Source organism: Linepithema humile, chromosome 2 (genome assembly GCF_040581485.1).
Source record: "Linepithema humile isolate Giens D197 chromosome 2, Lhum_UNIL_v1.0, whole genome shotgun sequence".
Taxonomy (NCBI): Eukaryota; Metazoa; Arthropoda; class Insecta; order Hymenoptera; family Formicidae; genus Linepithema; species Linepithema humile.
Genome location: NC_090129.1, coordinates 28,597,629 through 28,618,584, shown reverse-complemented (window position 1 = coordinate 28,618,584; position 20,956 = coordinate 28,597,629). Strand labels below are relative to the sequence as shown.

The following is a 20,956-nucleotide window of genomic DNA, read 5'->3' as shown; positions in this document are numbered from 1 at the left end:
CTTTCCCCCCCCCCCTCCCACCGGGACCGATCCCGATTCTTTCGCTTCTCCTTCTACGACTAGGAGGAACTAGCTGTCCTCGTCGATCGCGAACGCCGCCGGCTTGGCCTGTCTCTGCGCGACAAACCCGCACCTGCACCGAATGATTCGGATGGAAGTAGGGATGCTGCTGTCCTACGCAGAAGAAAAAGAGCAATTAACGGGGTAAGCGCTCGGCGCCCCGTGCTATTGCGAAATTGGGCGCGTACGAAGTACATCTTACGATCTACTACTGCTACTTGACAGTTCTATTTCAGGCTTTAGTCTGCTCATATTTTATGGGATCACCAAGTGTAAATTATCATTAGATTAATAACCATATTCACAACTATATATCTGCACCGCGAATAAATTTCCAAGGTTTACTTCATTTTGAGAGCCTTAAATCATTTTAAAGTTGCAATTTTTTTCATACAATATTTTAGTGATAAAACAAGATATCAATCAGATACGATATCTTTAAATAGAATGCTAAAAGTATTTTTTTTTTTTTTTTAAATTGTTTTCTTTATTTTTGTCATATCACCAGTTGTCGACGCACTATGTATGCGTTGTTATTTTTTACGCGATTCAAAAGATAAATCAATTTTTTTTTTTCTTGCAGTTACCGATTAGCACAGCTCTTTGCAGCGTCGCGGCGAGAGAATCGTGAAAATAGGAAGCGCGCTTTCAGAAAAGTTTGAAAGCGCCGTTCTCTACCTTCGTGTTATCCCAGCGTTGTTGGAGAAACGGGGCATCCCTACTCGGGACTAGTCGCGAGATGCGCGGACCACACGGCGACGTGCACGAGGTCTTGGCTTTCGGTACGGTGTTGTCTAAGCTCGTTTCTAGTCAACCTCCGGGAGCAGAGGCTCACATTGTGGACCCATTATGATTTAATAGAGCCGACGTGATGTACACACGCGCGCGCACACATATGTAGGCACTCGGTAAACTCTTCCGTCTCTCCCGCGCATTGCTAATGGCACACATCAAACAGCTATGTCGCTAATAGCTGACGGTAATTGCTGAAATTTTATTTTTATACTCGCAGAACGGTCAGTTTTTCAAAGCGCCGCGATTAGGAAAGCGCGTTAAATCCGCCATTGTATCGAATCTCTATCGATTTCCGGAAAGTGATCCATCTTTACAACTCTGGACAAGTAAAATTAAATTAGAAAAACAATTAATGTTCTTTTTCTTTTTAAATTCAAGTCATTCATTTGTCTTAAATAAGATATTGTTGCACGGCAGATTTACAAAAGAAGAATTGACATTTATTCTTGCAATTGATGTTTGATATAATTTTCTTATCGAGTCTGCGATTTTTGTTTAATTAACTATTCAACTTTTTATATTTGTACGTTCTACTTAAGTCGCTCAATATAAAGCGTAAAAAAGTTTTTAAATACTTATAAATTGTAGAATTTAAAAAAGTTATGAAGATCGATAGTTATTTGTGCGTGAAATTAGATCGTCAATGATATCAAATGATTAGATTAGATTATCAAACGAATTAGTAAACGAATTCATGATTTCGTTTGACAAGTCAATATGCATCGTGATTTGCAAGAAACGTCTTCCTGACGGTATTTGCTTGCACACAAACCTGCCGAGACAAATGAAAATTTACATCTACGATAAGAGATCATAAATACACGCGAAATATACTGTGCATGCACAAACTTCTTGGAATCTTTAATTTCTCTTTTGATACACGCAAATAAAACTTCGTAGAAATGCCCGACATCAATTTGCCGCAACGTTAAAAGCTATTGCTATGAAAGATTTATATTACTCTTCTCTTAAAATAGCTCATAGTTATTCGTTTTCGACAATAAGAGTTCGCAGATTCGATTTCTTACGTATATTACGGGAATATGTATCACCTTTTAAATCTTTATCCGTATTTTTATGCAGTTGTAGAATGATTCTTCGGTTTATCGCCAAATTAGCAATCATAATTTCTGTTAATTGTGGAAGATTCCACTTCTAAAAACGTTCCCGTTAATACCCTGCCAAATATTATTAAAGTAAATAAATAATAAATACTTACAGCTTCGGTTGCGCTCTTTGCAACGTGTTATAGGCTTCAAATTTACGATACCCTGATATGCGTGACGTTGACCAGGTTTAAAGCTGGCGAGACATCTCTTATTGCCGAAAAAAAATGGCAAAATCCACTATGATTTATAAACTCTGTATTTACACGCGATTCTCTCGGCAAGATATTTGCGCAACCTGAAATATGCATATCATTTGAAAGCTGCTACCTTTTTGGACTAACGATGATGATATTGAGAGAGCGGAAACTCTTTTCTATGCAACATAAAAACCTACAAATATTAATAAGCTATTATATAACTGTTATTAAAGTAACCGAGATTATATTTTTATATTTTATGTTAATAGATTTATTTCCATTTATCTTTAATAATCTTAAAAATCAATAATAAAATTATATATAATCAAGACTTTTTCGATAAATATCTTATTTTTTTTATATGTGATAACATAATAAAGATAAATACTGCAAATTTAAAATGCGGCAATAGTTTTTCTAATTTCTTATTAAATACAGATTTTGTTATAAAACGAGATTAGAACGATATTTTTACGTTTTTTGTAGAATAAATAATTAAATTTGAAAAAAAATTAAATTAAAATCTAGATTAGACTTCTTTATTTGAACATCACTAGTTACTTATTCGGTTAATCTATTAAACAATTTATTTCCGCATTGAGACACGTGTCTTCCGCCCGGTATTAATTCTATCGCAATTTCTCTGCTGTTGCGCGATATCCGGCTTAGTTAGACTATATCTGACATGTTAACTTGCAAAGTGTACGAGACTACTTCATTGACAAATTTTGTTAGGCGCTTTAAACTGCACAACCCACTTGCGCGTATAAATTACGCAGCATTTGTAGAATATGGCAGAAGGAACACCGGACGAGCTTCATTAGAATCGTTATTATTGCAGCAGAGGTAAATGGTCAATTGTCATTTTTCTTGAGTGTGGTTTTCACTTCACACTCGCGATTAGTTCTCCGTGCCGTTGCATTTTAATACGCATCAACCGGTTTTTCATTAGAAAAAAATTTATTTTTTTTACCAAAAAAAAAAAAAAAATGCTGTACCGAGCATCACCGTGTTGTCATTCACGTGAGAAATTCTTGATTCGCAGGAGGAGGAAGAGTCGAGATCTGATCAAGATAGCGTGATCGATAAAAGCGACACGATTCTTAAGCCTCGAAGTGGTGGAAGGTGAGTAAACCGATTGCTTCCGGTCATCTATATCACACGCTCTCTGTCCTTCTCTGTCGGCCGGTCTCGCTGCTAGTCTAGATCGGACTGTACCTCGACTTAGAAGACGTTGATGAGGTCTATATGAAAGATGGGTCAGGGTCATGCACAATGCAACCGTGTACACACAACAGCAAAACTTGCCGAGGCCGAGGCGCGAAGGAGTGACAGTTTTCATCTCCCTTATAAACGACGTTCTTATTGATAATGTGAAACTACATTTGTTGTATATATGTTGATATGTTTGCCATTCGATATTTTAAGGATGTCATCAAGTTGAAAGTAACGGAGGATAATAATTAATACAAATCAATCTTGATTTTAGGAGGACGCTAAACACACGAGCGCGCGCTACACGCGCGCCATTTATTCTTTTAATTACAAAGAAATGCAAAATATGTACAACTTCAAAAACTTCGCAACGACAGCCGCTCACGACATGAACTGACAACGAAAGAACCAATTGGCATCGCGGAAAAGTCGCAGCAATAAACTTCGATGCTATCGAGATATCGGATAACATGCCTTTTTAAAGAGTGGTTTCGAGATCAGTTTACGGTAATTAATATCAGTGATAAAAAAAAACAAAACCATATAGCAGTGATACAAACAAAAAGGTACTGTAATTTTTCTTTATAAAATATTTGTGTATACATTTATATTTCATGTTATTGGGTTGTCCGAAAACAGATTCGTAAAGATTTTCAAGAGGTGGTGTTGAAACTTGGATGAGATGTTTCTTCATCTCATCTGTCATTCTCCGATTATCACTAATCTCTACAGAATTTTCTTAACAATAAAAGTTTCCGTCTTCTTGCAAAAATCATGTCGAACAGTTTTTCTCTCCGAAAGATAGAAAGTTCTGACAGATTATAAAGGTGCCTAAAAGATGGCAGGTCATCGAAACAAACGGCTAATAAATTATTGACGCATGTCCAAATATAAAAATGTCATTTTCGCATTTTCCCTAAAAATATCTACACACTTTTCGAACAACCCGATAAATTATTTCAACTCCAGTAAAGTCAATAGAGAATTCTCGATGAATCTTGAAGCTCGCTTCAGCTACGTAGCAGCGAATCTTTGTCTTCGTCAGCCTGCTGATGTTGCCAGCCGCCTCGTAGACCTCATTTTTCCTTATTTGCGACGGAATAAGGTGGAGCGCTTAATCGTAATGCCAAAGCGCATCCTTTAATGGTGTTCCGAAGGATGCGATCGATAGGGACGACCTGACGTCACGGGAACGTCGCGGAATTCATTACACGGGCCAAGCCGCCCGCTTTAGCTGGGTGGGCTTAAAAATTAAAAGGCTCTCAAACAAAAACTCCTTTTTACTTTCAGCCTCGTGGGATGTAATCCCTCCGCCGGTAGTGGCCGTGTGCCCTGCCGACTCGCCGAATTTCGCCGGTGGCTTGAAAACAAGCCCCAAGACTTTACCTTCCACCTCCCGGCGCTCTTTCTCATCCGAAAGGAACGAACACGGCGTACACCGATCCACGATGTACTTTCTCGTACACTCGAGCGAACCCTTTCTTCTCGCAGCGCATTACGTTCCGCTTGCGGGAGATTTGGCGGACGATAACCGATGAAGGGTGAATACTTTATTGGAGTAACAAATCTGTCCAATTTTGCTTAGCCAAACTAAATAAAAATTGCGTAGGAGTAACAATTAATTTTTAACTTTCGTAGAAAGTTTCGTGCATGTCGAATGAAAGAATGTCGATAAAGTTTTACGGCCGAATATATTTGCCTCGCGATTTCAGTAATTGGAAAATATGAATTCAGCTTGCAAAGTGTGCGAAGTGGTAACGCGAAACAAAGTATAAGAAAAACAAAATTAATTAATAAAAACATTCGTAATTTATTTACAAAGAAATTATCACGATTTACAGCAATTTGCAACAACGAGGTTGTGAATCACACCAAAAGTTGGACGCTGTTGTTGCAACTCATAATTTCGTTGTTGCAAACTTGTGTCCCAAAATCGTGCTCATTTCCTATTATCTAAAATCTCGGAAATGCAACAATTAAAAAAATGCATTATGTCAATGTTATTTACACGATTGCTTTCTCTGTAGCTAATAGAATCATTGTTCTATTTACAAATCATCGGATTATTCAGTGATAGAAGCCTCGAAAAATTTCAGGTACCTAGAGAACTCCACAAACTTTTACTGGATTGCAGCGGTGTGTGTGTTACAAATGACTGTGCTCTATCTTTTGAGTTAAATTCCCGTTGACTTCCTTTTTCTTGTCCGTATTATCAGTCGCAGCATCTTTCACGAATTCGCGTCTCTTATCAGTTTCTGCTGCTCCATATAGATCCAAATCCTTACCGAGATAACAAACCGCAGCGTCGAATAACACTCCAATCATGGTAAATCCTGAAAAGTTACATCATTATAGCCGAAATGTTGAAATCGACCTATAGAGAAGCCCTATGTTCGCGGCGAAAACGATAAAATCAATATTTAAACTTGTCATTAGCAAGATAATTTTGGATATCGGTCAATAGCCACTGTTCGTCGTTTTTTTATCGACCACACACGTTGCATCTTTTTCTATCTAATCAACGAACAAGCACCAGTTCAATAAAATATATAGATCGTCAAGCTGGCGATACTCACCGGCCGAAGAAATGTTCACTAAAAATCGAAAGTTTTCTCGATGATAAAACCAGCAGTTTCCTCTGGTCCCGCAAGATTCCTCCCATACGAGACAAGTCGAGTCAATAATGGCTCCGTAAATGATCGGCCCCGGGATGAGAGCCAGTAGCGAGATGATCATCAGCGTGATGCCTTGGGCGAAGCTCTTGTCTCGCTTCTCGACGCTCCTGTAATTCACCAGGACGTTGCCGATTTTTCCGGAGCAGCCTAGCGTATGAATCACGGTGCTGAGCACTGTGAAGAGCAGATACGGCCCGTTGCAGTTGGTGGTGCACGGGCCGGCTCGGACCTTGTCGAAGATCGGCGGCAACGCCTGCGAGTCGGGCAGATACATCTGCTGCTCCGGAAGAAAGGCTCTGCTGGAGCTGAAATACTCGAAGTGACTTCCAGCACGGCCGAGTTCGCCCAACGGCAGACAACTACAGTTGCTGAACTGTTTATCGTCCAGCATCGTCCGGCATCCCGCGTGGCAGGCGGAGAAGAAAGTCGTTTTCGACGCCTCGTGACAGACCGGCGAGTACTTGACGCCCGCGCAGTTGCAATCGGCATTGCAGCTGTCTGTCAGATTCATTCTGCAAACAGATAAAAATTTTATATCGAATTCCACTGCGCTTAGGCGTGAACGAAAGGATTTTTATTCCGAAGCTTGTATCGGGAATATACTCACTGCATAGTTTCTGAGTTTATGCCATGAATTCCGGAGCCCGTGCATCCGAGAAATGTGAAGCACACTTGTCCTATGACAAAGAAAATGCCGACGAGAACGTTCCACGCGAGGAGCGGTCTAGGGCCCGGTTTGAATTTGCTAATCACTAATCCCGATAATAAGAATCCTAATACCATGCCAACTAGCGATACAGGACCTATAAATAACAATAAAAAAATATAAATATTTATATATAATATGTATATAATTATATCATACATTTATTCTATATATATTTCATGTCAAGTGAAATATTTTTATCACCAGAAGAATTTAGAATCAATTATTTCTTAAAAAATTGTAGCAAATAATATTTAATTATACGAAAATAGTGGGTTCTAAGGTTAATGCGAGATTTTTGTGCGCTATCTGTATTTAAAATATATTCTTTTCAGCAGAAGAATTTAGAATCAATTATTTCTTAAAAAATAGAAAAAATTGCTTAATATTAAAAATTGTAACAAATAATATTTAATTATATGAAAATAGTGGGTTCTAAGGTCAATGCGAGATTTTTGTGCGCTGTCTGTATTTATAATTGTTGATCCAAACGTTAGTTGCCGATGCAACTCTCTTTAATGTGAATAATTCCTTGTTCGTTAATTTTGAAAACGTTTTTCGCAATATTTGTTAAACGTATGCGTCTAAGATATTTCAAATAATAGTTTGTAAATGTAATCAATGTAACTGTATATAAATAAACGTATGTACCTGCTATCACAGTGCCGCCAGCCGCGGACGTACCGTATTGAACTTCAAGATACTTCGCCATGAATGTAAAATAGGCCGAAGCGCCGAGTATGTAAAATACGGTGCTTAAGTTGTTGCAGGTCAACAGCCTATTAGTTAACAGTCGTTTCATGGCTTTTGGAAATTCGCGAATAGTCGGAATGTATTCAGCCTCCTGAGGTATTGGTTTCGTGGGTTCCATCTGCAGCGGAGGCTGTTGCTGTAGATCTAGCTTCAAAGGTATTTCGCCATCCTGAAACGAAATGTCTTTATTAATTGGTTTGACGATATTTAGAATATTCCTTAAATAATTTATTTTTCTAATTTAGAACTAGGTATCTCATGTGGAGCAACAGAACTAACGAACTTTTCTAAGGACAATTATTATCTTTATATAGATGAAAAATATGTACAAAAAATAATATATTTTTTACGATAAATTAAGATTGAATAACTTGTAATTCCTTTATGTTACTGATAATATAACGCTTTTAATTATTTTCGAGAGTATTTTAATGTCAATGATTAGTAAAGTATTACCTTTTTAGAAGTATTTTCCGATTTAGGAAGTTCACGTGGAAACAAAGCGATCAGAACGCCGAACATACCCATTGTAACGCCGAGGATTATCCATCCGAGCCACCATGCGCCTAACCATCGCGGATCCTTCTGCGTGATAACAGGATGCAGTTTTGGGTCTATGTATAAACTCAAGCAAGCATAGCCCAATAGAAATCCGATCGCTGGACCCACAGTGCGTAGGGCAAATGTAAAACCTTGCAAATGAAATTAGATTGAATTCAACAATTATTACGCAGTCAGAGATTTGTAGCGCATAAATTATAATTACGAATTTTCATAATAAATTTAGATAAAGAGACCAAAAAATTTCATATTTATGAAACTAAATAATGTGGCAATAATTTATCTTAAATACACTCTTAAGATATCATTTCGCGCATTTCTTTCTTATCAGTTTCAATAACAAGGTAACAGGTATATTATTGTAACACATTAATAAAAAAGCTGCTTCTGAAAATTACTTATCGATAATATTCTTTTATTAATCGATAGCTCACCTAAAAGCATAGGTGTATTTTTCTTCTTCGTGTTATCGTCTAAATACGTCTGTCCCAAGCCGTAGTAAAGCGTCGTTCCAATGCCAAGGATAAATTGAGATATAAAAACGAGCAATCGAGGGAGCAGACTAACGCTCAACATGGTTTCGGCGTCGCACTGTTCCGGCTGATCCGTGCGTGGACAAGTCGCAAGGTCATGTTTGTTCGTCATGTTTAACAAAGTCTGATCCAAATATTCCTTCGTTAATGCTAAGGCGTCCTTTCCAGGGCCGTATATGAAGTGCGGTAGGGCCAAAACAAGACAGGACAATGCGCTCAAACTGACTCCAACCGCGATCCATCTTGGCCGATGACTGGATCCTCCGTAGTAGGTCAAGATCAGAGACAAGATCTGAGAAATCTCGTTACCCGAAAGGATCAATCCTGTGAGATTATCGAAAGAATTTTATAATCTACACCTATTATATGTGCAAGTGATGAATTAATTTAGCTCGCTTTTTCTATCTTCATTTGCACTCTAATTTTTTGCTCTGCAATTAAATTCAATATAAAGAACAATTAAAATTTTTAAATTGCAAACAAATGGTAAATAAATTTTAATCGTATAATTAAAAATGCAGAAATCTTGTGACGTAAATAACAAGGTTTCTATTAATTTTCTGTGTGCAAACTCGAAGTATTCGGAACGTCGTAAAGAGATCTCGCGTCACACTATCCTGATATCAAATTGCAACAGCATGCATAAAGGTGTATCGATCGTTCGAAGATAATGAAACCATCGTTTGCCTTGTACATGAAAAACCGCAACATCGTGGCGTTGGCGTACGACTGTAATATGCATTTATCTACTTTGCAGGAATCAAAATACATTATAATTAATATCCAGGAGAAATGTGCAAAGCGAATTCAAAACACATATTAATATTCATCATTTTGTCTTATTCGTCATATTTGTCATCTTTGCTTAACTGTTTAAATGTATAATATATATTTGATTGATAAGAATAATAAACAATAATGTGCAGATTGTTTATTATTCTTATCAATCTGAGCAGAATATATATATAAAAAAAATAAAATTTATTAATTAGATTAAAAAATTAATTTTATCAATGATAAAAGCAATTTGTAGCAATTTATAGCAGAGTATTCTTGGTATAAATGACTTCCTCGTTTTTGTTTATCGCAGTATTACTTTATCTTACTTACGGATTACTTTATCATTTTACTTTAATACGTAAATGTCACTTGTCGATAATAGATATTCAAACTTTTTACTTGAATTCTTTGATAAAGAACTTTATTTATTTGCGCGCAAATTATAAATATTGAATTTTTTTTAATATCCTGCACACATTTTACATATTAATGTCATTAATGTTTATATATAAAAAAATCATCTTGTATACGTCATTTTTTATATATCCTATTACTTCACCGGCTAAACTAATTTTCTACGAAATATTATATTTATTTTGAAATTATTCGAAAAAACTTTTTAATAAAATATATCAATATCTCGAGTGTTATGATTAACTACAGGCTCATGTGATGCGTGTCCGCGTGTCTTGGCTGTTCAGTGCATGTATAACGCTCGTTGTATGACAGATTTGTCACTTCTATGATTGCGACACACTACTTACCTACTAGATAAACGCACACGGAAACGCGATCCGTGCGTGTGCAAGTACGAGTACTTAAACGCGAATATACCCGCGGAGATGCTCGATTATTCGGCTTTGCCGGCAATGGAATCCGAGGCTGAAGACGATTAAGACGAGATGACGTTCAAAATTCCACCGTGTCGAGATAAAACACGAGTACGAATAATTTGTTGCGCGCATCACGTGCGCGCAACAAATATTGCGAGTTTTTTTTCCAAATAATTGTTTAGCGTCGCGCCTAATAATTAATCTCCAGTGAAAATTTATAATCGCGAACCACCCGCGTAGGATTCTCGTGCCCGTAAATGATGTGTATCTTTATAAATATTGTCAAACAAAAGTTGCCACGTCGTGAAGTCTTAACTATATGTGATTTACGCGGGAGTAAGAGACTTACCAGTCGTACGACTGGGTATCTTGAATCTCTTCTCCAAAGTCGTCAAGGTGACGGCGATGTAGATGAAGGCCATCGCCTGGACGGTGCCCAGTAAACCGTATACCGCGATGAAGTTCCTGTGCGTGGCCCGATTCCGTAACCATTTGGGATAAATCCCGCATACTCCGCAGCCCTTATTCATAATTCCGGTAGCCTTAAAAAGAATCAATTAAAAAAGGCTTTATTTTTTTCAAGATTAATCAATTATTCTCTCGTTTCTTTTATTTTTCTCGTTTTTAGCAAAAGATTGAAATAAATAGACTACAATTAAGAAAAAAAATAGAAATATTGGATTAATTTGTCATTCATGCAAATTAAATTAAATTAAAATTTTTTTAAATAAATGTCTGGAAAAAAATTAAAATGTTGCTTTTTTTCCAGATCATTTAACTGTTCAGTTATTTTGCGTAAAAAGTGGAAACATGAAATAAATAGATCGTAAGTTTCTTCAGAGAAAGATAGAAATTAAAAAAAATGTATGACCTACTTAGATCTATTTAGTTTGCATTTATATCGAATTGTGTCAAAATTACGTGTACGTTGATTTCGAGTTCTGGATATTTCTCGTTCCAAGCAATTCTCGCCGGTCTTGGCAGACTGACAATGCTTTGCTCACATAATCTGCTTCGACAAGGGAGTTCCAGAAAATTAAGTTTCGCGATAAGAGCTTCGCGGCGTCATTAATTAAGTCAATGCGCCATATAAAATACATTTAGCGCAGAAACAACGCATTGTCACGATAACGGCAGTCAATAATGACTTGCACCCTGGAATTCTTAATTCTGTCTAAATAACACGTATCCGATAGAATGTAAAAAACAATCGGAAGGTCGCAGTCATCTGCAGTGTTTCCAAGCCATTTTACACGTGGTCGATGACTGCCGCTCGCAATGCATTTAGCGCGTGTACATTGCAGCGTGCAGAGAGTTTTAAAATCACGAAACACACGTGTGCGTATATGTGTGTAACACGGGTGGCGATAAGGCCGTTATCTTTCATCATAGTCGCGTAATTATTAATACGTTAATAGGGACGATAAATCTCTCGCACGTTGCACTCGCTTTGCAGATACCTCGGTACAGTAACGGTGACGTCTTTCGGATGCGTATGCAAAAGCGTCGTTACATAACTTACTTTTTGAGCTAGAAGACGCCGACCTAATCTCGTGAATGTTACAATATATGCATCCGTAAACTAAATGGAGCGATAAACGATAATGCGCACACAACACACTAAATTTTATCTGTTCCGTTACTTAAACGATTAGAATTTCACACGATAATGATACAGCAGATTGGGATCATAAATACTATTTTTATACTCTCTACTTAACCAGTAAGCGACTACACATTATACACTTTTATCAGTTGCTCATAAGATACTTGTAACGCTATTGATTCGTAAAAAAGAATATTAATTATTCAATAACTTGCTTAGATGCAAATACCAAATTTACTTTGTGATTCGATTATAAAGGGTTTATAAGATAAAAATTAAAAGTTTTATTTTTTGTGCTACTTCTATCACAATGGATTAAGTAATATTTATTCATGAGTAAGCAATACTTATATACTTATCTAATCAAGAAATCTAATTGAATTTGTTGACTCGATAAATATTCATATAAATCTTGCACGTGGTTTTCGTGCATCAACACATTAATGTCGAAGTATGTCGCATAAAATACTAAGAATTAATTCCAAATATATATAATAATTAATGTATATAAAACATTTTTATTTGCTTCTAATGTTCAAAGTGAAAAATGAGCATAAGAAATTTATGACTTTTTCACAATCATTCGTTTTCTTTATGTACCTGAGATGTAGACTTACGTAATTGTGTAATTTATCCTCTAAGCACGAGTAGCATAGACGAAGATGGACGTTAATCTAAAGTCTTAGCTGATTATTACTTCCGTTGTATTTCTTATTAACATTCTTTGTAAAAGAACGCATTTAAAGCAAATACGCAATTGTATAATTATGTAAAATCTCATAATTATATTATTTGAGAGAAAAAATTTTCCAAATGTAAAAAAAACGTTAGGCAGAACTTTATAATTTTTAAATTATTGCTTCTATCTTTCTCATTTTTCTTTTTAATAAGTGTAATTACAATATTATACACACATAATGACATTATTATTATATTATACTATTATGACAATATAAATAAATAATTTCAAAGAGAATTGTATTTGTTGCAAATATTGGCTATTTATTAAAAAGAAAATAGCAAATTGGCATTAATATCACGGAAAGATTATCATTGATTCGATGTTTCTTATGTTCAATAGATTATCGTTGTTTATCGATGTTTCTTACGATCGTTTGTCTTTTTTTGAACTATAAAAATACAAATTCTCGATATACATTCTTAGTGTACAAGTGTTATTTGTTAAGGTATATTAAAATATAAAATGTTATGGAAAATAAAATTGAATTTTTAATCTTAAAAGTAAACTTTTTAAATGCTTTTTTATATTTGCATTAAATGTTATATAGAAATATATTTGTATGATATATAAAAAAATGTTTTCTATCATTAAATGAAGAGAAAGGTACGTAAGAAAGATAAGTTCTTACCTTGATCTGAGACTCGTAAACACGCAGGAAGGACTACCGAGCCGCGATTCCTACTGGATCGCGATCCTCGAGTCTTCCTTGCTCTAGTTTACCGGGTAGCTCGGAAAACGCCACGCGCTACGAGCGCTCTAGTTTATGCGGATAAACGCGGGATAACTGAGCTTGTTCGTATGTCAATGGCAATGCTCCCCTACTGTTTCTCTATCAAATCGAATGATAAGCGGAACGTCATTCAAAGGATGAGGCATTAATGCTGATTCACAGTCGATGAGACACTAATGCTGACATCTATCAGAGATATCACCAAGTGAAGTCACGTTTCTACATTCATGAGATAATAAACGCATCTCGTGGTTGGAGTCTGTGCTAAAGTGCATATAAGAAAGCAACGTTCGCATCTTCTCCTCCGATAGAGAAGCACTCGGCTTGCAATGGAAATCTGATACACAAGCGATAGCGTGGAATAGCGTAGCTATCAGCCGGAATACACGTAAGAATCGATTTCGGCCAATTAAATAAAATAAATCTTTTTCTATATAATTCATAAATTACAATATTAATTATAACGTTACGTTAATCACAACCCCTTATAAATTTAATAATTTAACTTTTTCAATTTAAAAGTTTATTGTTTAGAGTACTCTTTGCAGCTAAGTATTAACTAAAATGCATTTCAAATCATTCCAAAACTTCTCAATAAACCGAAAATTAATTTTGTCAGCGTCTAATGTTGCAAAGTACGTCAAAAAAAGACGCGTAAGAGCAATTACAATGTTACCAATGGTTGCGTTCTGAAAACAAAAAGATTCAGTAAATATTCTTTGAACGCACTATGATCAGTGCATCTTAACATGTTTTATGATAAATTTCGTCATTTTAAGCAAATTTGAACTACGCTTAATAACAACAAGTATGTGGCAGTGGTGCCAGAAATGAGACTCGAGCAATATGAAATGCAAAGCCCAACGCACACAGATAATATTAGGAATAAATATTAAATATTAAGAAGAGCTATTATTTTACTTCAAAAGGAATAGAAAGACTTAATAACAAAATATTACGCGATCCACACGTCAAATCTTAACTGCCCGGATATAATTTGCGATTTTGCAAGATTGAAAATGTTAGATAGATATACAGAAAAATAACACAATGCATTTGATACTCATACATAAAAATTATTATATATATTATATAAGAAAAAATGGGAATAATAAATGGAATAAATATGGAATGATAAAGTTAACATAAACATAGTATTCAAATTTAATGTAATTTATTGTTAGTAAGTCGAGTGTACATGCATATTTGTAAATTCCATTCGATTTCGATTAAAATTTAATGTCAAAAAAATATTTAAATTACGTTTTAAAAGCTTTAGCTTTGTCTACTTCGATTAGAAACATAATTTTCGTATTTTCGTCCAACTCATTGAAACTTTCCATTTGTTTCACTTTGGTCGCATATCTAAAGACTTAATAAAATATGAAAAACAGAATTCTTCCAGCCACTACAAAAAAAAATGTTAATATATAAAATATATAAAAATAAAAAATTTAGATGTAGTAAATTGCTATTAAATGTTAACATTTAAACATTGTGAATAATTAAAATTACCTGTACATTATATCCAATCGCTTTGCTATAAAAAAGTGCTACATTCGATATAGTAACCTCTCTTTGTATTATCGGAATAAGAGCTCTTTTTAAATTATTCTCATCATACATATCAGCTAATATTAACAATTCTACAATAAGATAATCTTGATAAAGTATGAATATAATGTACTTAAAAGCGTTCTTTATTCAAGCTTACCTAAGACTTTTTTTGGAGGTATCTCGATCTCACTTGTATACAGATATTTGAAATATGCTTCATAAACGTTGTATGAGAACATATCGAGCTTCAAGACACTGTTATGAAACACAAGAGAGAATCAAAAAATAACCTTATATTTACAGTTCCTTTTTATTGCCATATGAAGATTACTTTTTGATACTTTCTCGTACATTAAAATTATAAAAATTTAGTTTAAGAATTTGTTAATACCAGTTTTGTCATAAACGCTTACTTCTCATTATTTTCTTTCCAAGTATGTTGAAACATGGTTGTGAAATATGAACTACAAATTTTTAGGACAGCCTTGTGAAGATAAATATCTCGTCCGTCCACTTTTACTTTGTAGTCACTCGTTGACTGTGTCACCCAAGCAAGAAACAAAAAAATCGTTTAAAAAATGCATGTAATGATGAGTTCACTAAAGATTTTTCGGATTTTAATCTTTTATTTTTACTGAAAGATTCAAAGAAACTTTTTAATCAACGCAGTAAAGATGCACAGTTAAGATAAGTTATAAAAATTTTGTCATTTTTGTCACATTTTTTTTAAATACACTATTAAATATACTAAAATTACAAAATAAGTTATGTTAATTAAAGTTATGATTATCAACTTTAATATTATTTTTGTAATCTAAAAACAAATTTTTTAATTTATAGCAAAAATATATGTAATAGTAACTTTCCTATAAATAATTGTATAGAAAACTGATTCAATAAATAAAAATGTTATTAGTCATGTATATAAATCTATTTGTAGATATACAGACAACACTAATTATACATACAATTAATTAATAAAAATATTAAATATTACATTTGCTTGTTTTAATTGCACTTTTTGTTTAATTTTTTTCTCTTCTTAACACTTTGATATAAATCAATTTCTTTTTAAATTTTCAAAATAGAAGAAAGTGCATTCAAAAATAATAAATATAAAAAAAAACATACAGGATCGTTAAAAGCTTCTTTCAAACGTCTCATTGTGTTTGAATCTTTTTTCACATATTTAAGGCCATTTTCTGACAAGATTAAGTGGTTCGTACATGATATGCTCGCATGCGAATACATTGTTCATGTTCATATAAAAGATAGCCTTCGGTTTTCTAATTATGCAACCGGCGTAATTACCCCATACATAAAAACATCCATTTTTGTTGACGGCTACACTTATATTTTTTGTGCTTAAAGCCGCAATGTCAGACAACTCTCCCATATCAGATGTGTTCAACTATTCACATAAAATTTACGATTTTTTAAATTGTAATTTACAATTTTTTTATCGTAACGATTACATTGATAAATAGCGTACCAAAAAACGCTTACGAATGTCCTGTCCGTGTCCAGTAGTTAGTTGTTCATAATTGTTTTCACCCCACACATAAAGAAGTCCTTCATCGGAGAGTACTAAAGCATGGTTTAATCCACAGGCGACCTTAACTGCAATATCCATTTGTTTAATAACTTTTGCATCAATATTAAATTTCTAACTGAATCAATAACGAAATTTGAAAAGAAACAAATAATTATTTTTGTCGGGAAGATAATTCTCTTCACGGGATGAGAATGCAGTGAAATCAATAAGCCAGTATGGTCACTGATTTCAATAGGAAAAAATTTGTTAAATAATATACTCCAATTGTATACCTGGCCATTATCTGTGACTACTGTATTATATTTAGAGCCACAAGCAGTGCAAACAATTTTTTTGTTCTCCAATTTAGATACTTGTCGTGGTGTTTGGCCTTCTCCAGCAATATTTCCCCAAATATATACCTAAATCAAAGAAATGTCCAACTTGTAACTGTAATAATATTATTGTCACAACAATTACTTACTTTTCCATCGACAGTAAGAGCGAGAGCATGATATATACCGCATACAATGTTCACAATATTTTTATTGCTTAAACTGGTCACAAGAGTTGGTTTGGAAATTATTTTACATTCTTTATGACCCAACGTACACAATTTATTGTCACCCCAAGAGTATACCTTTCAAAAACATCATTTTTCATATATTTTAATGTATCATTTCTTTATTACCCGCAAATATTAGCAAACTTGAATACAAAAGCGGTAATATTTAGACACAAAAATAAACTAATATTAAATTTTATCATTATCATTATTATTTTACAATGTTCGTACCAACGCTCATGTACGAGTAGAGCGTGGTAAACTAAACAGAAAAGTTTTTTAACGTTTGAGATTGTCGCAATAATAATTTAGATATTAATTCAAAAGGATTGATGAATGATCGCGCATTGTTCGCGGCTAGAACGTGGGTTGTACGATCTGGATGGATCAGCGGCGTGTCGTATTACGAAAATTAGCAGCACGTGATGAAAAAAGTAACACGCGAGCAACGAGCAAAAATGATGTGTGAAGCTGGATCTCTGTACCGCTGTTATTTTTACGAGTTTGTCTCGAACACGAGAGTTGGCACGATCATTATGAAACACCCTGTATATTTATAGAGCCTTTACATTATATGTGTTTATATTTTCAGATTTTTCCATATCAAATTTTTCTATAATTTCTGCATCTTCTGTAAATAATTCATTTTCAGGTTCAATGTCATGTATAGTAACATTATTTTCATTCAAGGCATTCTCTATCGTTTTAACAAGTTGACTCGGTGGATTAATGAGAGTTTCAGTTTCTGGACACTGAATATTGCCTTTATCGCTTGTTTGGATATATCCTGTAGATAATATATGTCTAAAAAAAAGTTTGATCATTCTTGCTGTAGGATTAGGATTAAATCCACCGCGTTGTCTTAATTTGGAGAATAAATGTTCGACAGAGTCTTCATTACACAATCCTGTAGCAAGTTCGAATGTTTCATATTGCTCTTTTAGTCCTTTATATGTTTCAAGAATTGCTGGTATTGTTAAAGTAAAACCTTTCAAACAAGGAATTTTTGAAATTCTGTCTGATGACAGAGACCATCTTGAGCACCATTCAACAAAATTTCTTAATAAAATTTCAATATCTTGATTTTTGGAAGACAATAATCGTTTTCCACCAAATTTAATGTTCAAACTATAAGAATTGCAGGCATCAATTATCTTATTCATATGCTCTGTAAAGTCAGTTGTTGCTTTCCAAGTATTTGTTTGTAACTGTTTACTATATCCTGCTGTTTTTATTGCAGCTGCAAACCTGTTACTAAATATTTGAAAAACTCTTTTCACATTCATTGCTTCAAAGGTATTAGGCCGAATATGTGCTGCTGTTATGTGCGATAATAAATTTGAACCTCCTTGTGCGGCGTTATCAATAGACCATGTTATTTCATAATCGGGATATGATGCTATTATTTTTCCATCGCAATACAAATATTTATGTTTTCTTAACAAGCTTGCCAATCTTTTTACCAAATATGGAAAATCAAATAATGCGTAATATTTTTTTTCATTATGTATAAAATATGTCTTATCTGAGTGCACACCAAGTGGAGCATAAGCGCTTTGATTAGATGGACCTTGATCGCATGTTATAAGTCGTACATCAGCACCCGTTTTGCTCAATCTATCTAAGCATTCTTTCATTAAAATCACTATTTTTTCCGCTTTCATACATTTTCCTGGGAGAAAATATGCTAGCGGTTGAAGCCATGGATGAAGCGCATTTATACTATCCACACAAAATACAAATACGCATTTTGTCCTTTCACTTTTCCTTCCTAAAGGCCCAAGATCAACGAGTCCTTCTATTTGATCCAGACTAAATGAGTATTCTTCATATGATTTTATATACATTTCATCCCATTTTAAAGCACAAACTCTTTGTTCTACAGGCAACTTTGAAATTTTTTCCTGCAATTTACGGAATATAACATCACAAAATCCTGGCATTATATTAAATTCTTCGTGCCATCTTCTAATAGTTTGTTCTGCAGGAAAATTGCAACCTGCCTTTCGTAAACGACGCAATGCAGATGCCGAATAATAAAAAAGCTGTTTCAAAAGAGTTTTTTCTTCCTCTATATATGCCGCATGTGGAGTATAGGGTTGTAAATTAATCATTGCTTTTGCAACGAGATGCAGATTTTGTTCATTAATTAAATTTTGTATTTTTTTTTTTGTTATTTTTTTTATTTATTTTTTTCTTAGGAACTTGGCGACGTTGTAAACGCAATTTTAAACGCTTTATAGTCTGCCGCAAACGAATATTGTCACGTTTTAAACTTTTAATTATCTTTTCTGGATTATATTCTTCTTTACAATTTTCTGTCATTAACAGATCACATTTATCAATGTTTTCATATCTTACAGGATCTAAATGCATCCATTCTGTAATATCTTCCTCCTCTAATGATTTGTCAAAATTCAATTTTGCTGGAAGATAAGTTTGTTTGAATCGATTTAATAATTATTTATTTTATTATTATGATCGATATTAAATGATATTCCTGCAATTGCGTTATTATATGTATTTTCTACTTCTTCCATTTCTTTTATTTGGTTTTGTTCTTTTTTTGCTCTTTGCATCTCTTCTATTTCCATAGCTGCCTCAGATTTTTCTTCTAAATTTATCAAATCATTAAATCAAATTGGCACAGCATCGCGTTTTAATGTTTTCTTGCCTTCTCCCTTAAGGAGGGAGCCTCGTATGAATCGCTAAAACAAAGGTGATTTTTAAGAATTTTTTTTTAAGAAACAATGCAACGGATCTTTTTAAAACTTTTTAGTGTTTTATAACATATATTAAAAAGTAAAAAAAAAATTTTTTTGTTTAAAAATAATTAATTATAGAGCCACTATAAACAAATGTTGACGCAGCCTCGTCACTGGAGTTGTGAATTGGCGGGAGTTGTAGCGTCTTTTGCACTCGTTTAAAACCAAAAAAAAAAAAGTTTTTTTTTTCTATGAAATTATCTAGTCGATAAACCTAAAAAATAAGTAAAAAGTTGAAAATTAAAAAAATGGCAACACTTCAAAAAAAAATTGCGATTTTGACCCACAAAATGTCACCTTATTTATGCAATAAAAATTGTTTAAATTAATTATTTTACTAATTTTATAGGTTCATCGACAATTTATATTATTAAACTACATGTATACACAGGGACAACTCGATTGATCGAATAGTTTTTGAGTAATATTTCCCGCCAATTGCCAAAAACTGGTTTCGAGAAAAACGCGTTTAAAGTTTTCGGTATTGAAAAGTAAAAAAGAAAAGTGTAACAACAAGTTTAAAACTGAGGCTCCGATTTCTTGCTTCTTCGAATTTCACACTTTGCTTGCACTCTCCAAATTGCACTCTCAAATAAGTACTTCCGAAAACGCGCCAAAAACAGTTACAAATTCTATAATCTTATATCTTATGGTACCGTTGACCAAGCGCCCCGCCGCGCGCTTGTAGGATATCTGCGCGCAAGAAATAGGCTGTGGACTCCTTAAAACTTCGAATTTTGTTTTGTAACTTTGGGAATATATTTTCTACATGGATTGCTATTGATTAAAGCAAAAAAAAATTTTTCAATTTTTTTAACCGGTTACACGAGGCTCCCCCCTTAAATGAGTTAGCATTAAAATGATCTGCACACAGACCAGCACGACGAACTGAATTGACAGTCCATTTTTCTAATTTAATATTCCCTAAAATAAAGTAATAAAAAACGATTAACAAATAGTAAATATTTTGAAAGTACTTTCAAAACAAAATTATTTTATTTCCAAATAATAAATGAGATAATAATTGAGGGTGCGGATCAAAGAACTCACGATTTTTTACAACTTTAACTATTGTTATTTGTTAAATTACTATCGTCCTAAAAACCGCGTCTCTGGAGTGTATGTGAAATATTTCGAAATAATAATAATAAAAATATTTAATTAAGAAACCGTATAAATAATAGTTCATCATTTCGATATTTTGTGGGAAATGAGCGATTGTTCAAATGTATAACCATTA

General features: G+C 33.9%; 1 protein-coding gene and 1 long non-coding RNA gene across 2 annotated transcripts; one reads left to right on the top strand and one right to left on the bottom strand.

Annotated features, from left to right (window-relative positions):
• The first annotated feature begins 425 nt into the window (after positions 1–425).
• On the top strand, positions 426–4,299 carry LOC136998176 (uncharacterized). The gene is made up of 2 exons (XR_010888819.1): positions 426–3,286; positions 3,651–4,299. It is a non-coding gene; the product is annotated as an uncharacterized lncRNA (long non-coding RNA).
• An 867-nt stretch (positions 4,300–5,166) lies between these two features.
• On the bottom strand, positions 5,167–13,402 carry Oatp33Ea (Organic anion transporting polypeptide 33Ea). The gene is made up of 8 exons (XM_012359646.2): positions 13,194–13,402; positions 10,567–10,759; positions 8,506–8,928; positions 7,967–8,202; positions 7,409–7,679; positions 6,659–6,854; positions 5,953–6,563; positions 5,167–5,709 (listed from the first exon to the last, which is right to left on the bottom strand). The coding sequence occupies exons 2-8, from the start codon at positions 10,745–10,747 to the stop codon at positions 5,522–5,524; spliced, it is 2,106 nt and encodes a 701-aa protein (XP_012215069.1). The 5' UTR covers positions 10,748–10,759; positions 13,194–13,402; the 3' UTR covers positions 5,167–5,521.
• Between the last annotated feature and the right edge of the window lie 7,554 nt (positions 13,403–20,956).

What these genes read in the sequence shown, in the direction of transcription:
- Oatp33Ea (XM_012359646.2), bottom strand. Translation starts at nt 10,747, where the DNA reads ATGAATAAGGGCTGCGGAGTATGCGGGATTTATCCCAAATGGTTACGG. An exon ending in CGGAAAATACTTCTAAAAAG is followed by an intron (nt 7,680 to 7,966) that starts GTAATACTTTAC and finishes ATTTCGTTTCAG; the next exon opens with GATGGCGAAATACCTTTGAA. An exon ending in ATAAACTCAGAAACTATGCA is followed by an intron (nt 6,564 to 6,658) that starts GTGAGTATATTC and finishes ATCTGTTTGCAG; the next exon opens with AATGAATCTGACAGACAGCT.